This window comes from Pyrgilauda ruficollis, unplaced genomic scaffold (assembly GCF_017590135.1).
Source record: "Pyrgilauda ruficollis isolate IOZ18807 unplaced genomic scaffold, ASM1759013v1 scaffold448, whole genome shotgun sequence".
NCBI lineage: Eukaryota > Metazoa > Chordata > Aves > Passeriformes > Passeridae > Pyrgilauda > Pyrgilauda ruficollis.
Genome location: NW_024526022.1, coordinates 1 through 390, shown reverse-complemented (window position 1 = coordinate 390; position 390 = coordinate 1). Strand labels below are relative to the sequence as shown.

The window sequence follows — 390 nt, the reverse complement described above, 5'->3', positions numbered from 1 at the left end:
CCCCCACTGCGGTGTCCCCTCCCCCGCGGCGGTGTCCCCCGTCGCGGTGTCCCCTCCCCCGTGCCGGGGTCCCCCCGGTGTCGCCCCCCGTGTCCCCCCCATGGAGAACTTCCAGAAGGTGGAGAAGATCGGCGAGGGCACCTACGGCGTGGTCTACAAGGCGCGCAACAAGGTGACGGGAGAGGTGGTGGCACTCAAGAAGATCCGCCTGGACACGTGAGTGGGGGTCCCGGGGGTCCCCCGGGGGGTCCCCCAGGGGGTCCCGGGGCTCAGCCGCCCCCTCCCCACGTGGTTGTCGCCGCAGGGAGACCGAGGGTGTCCCCAGCACGGCCATCAGGGAGATCTCGCTGCTCAAGGAGCTCAACCACCCCAACATCGTCAAGTGGGTCT

The 390-nt window shown here is 70.8% G+C and overlaps 1 protein-coding gene across 1 annotated transcript; it reads left to right on the top strand.

Moving 5' to 3' along the window:
* Nucleotides 1-34: 34 nt before the first annotated feature.
* On the top strand, nt 35-382 carry LOC121359436 (cyclin-dependent kinase 2-like; the record flags this gene model as incomplete). Its single annotated transcript, XM_041478376.1, has 2 exons — nt 35-216; nt 305-382. Coding segments are annotated over exons 1-2 (194 nt in total), but the record flags the coding sequence as incomplete, so codon positions are not given.
* Between the last annotated feature and the right edge of the window lie 8 nt (nt 383-390).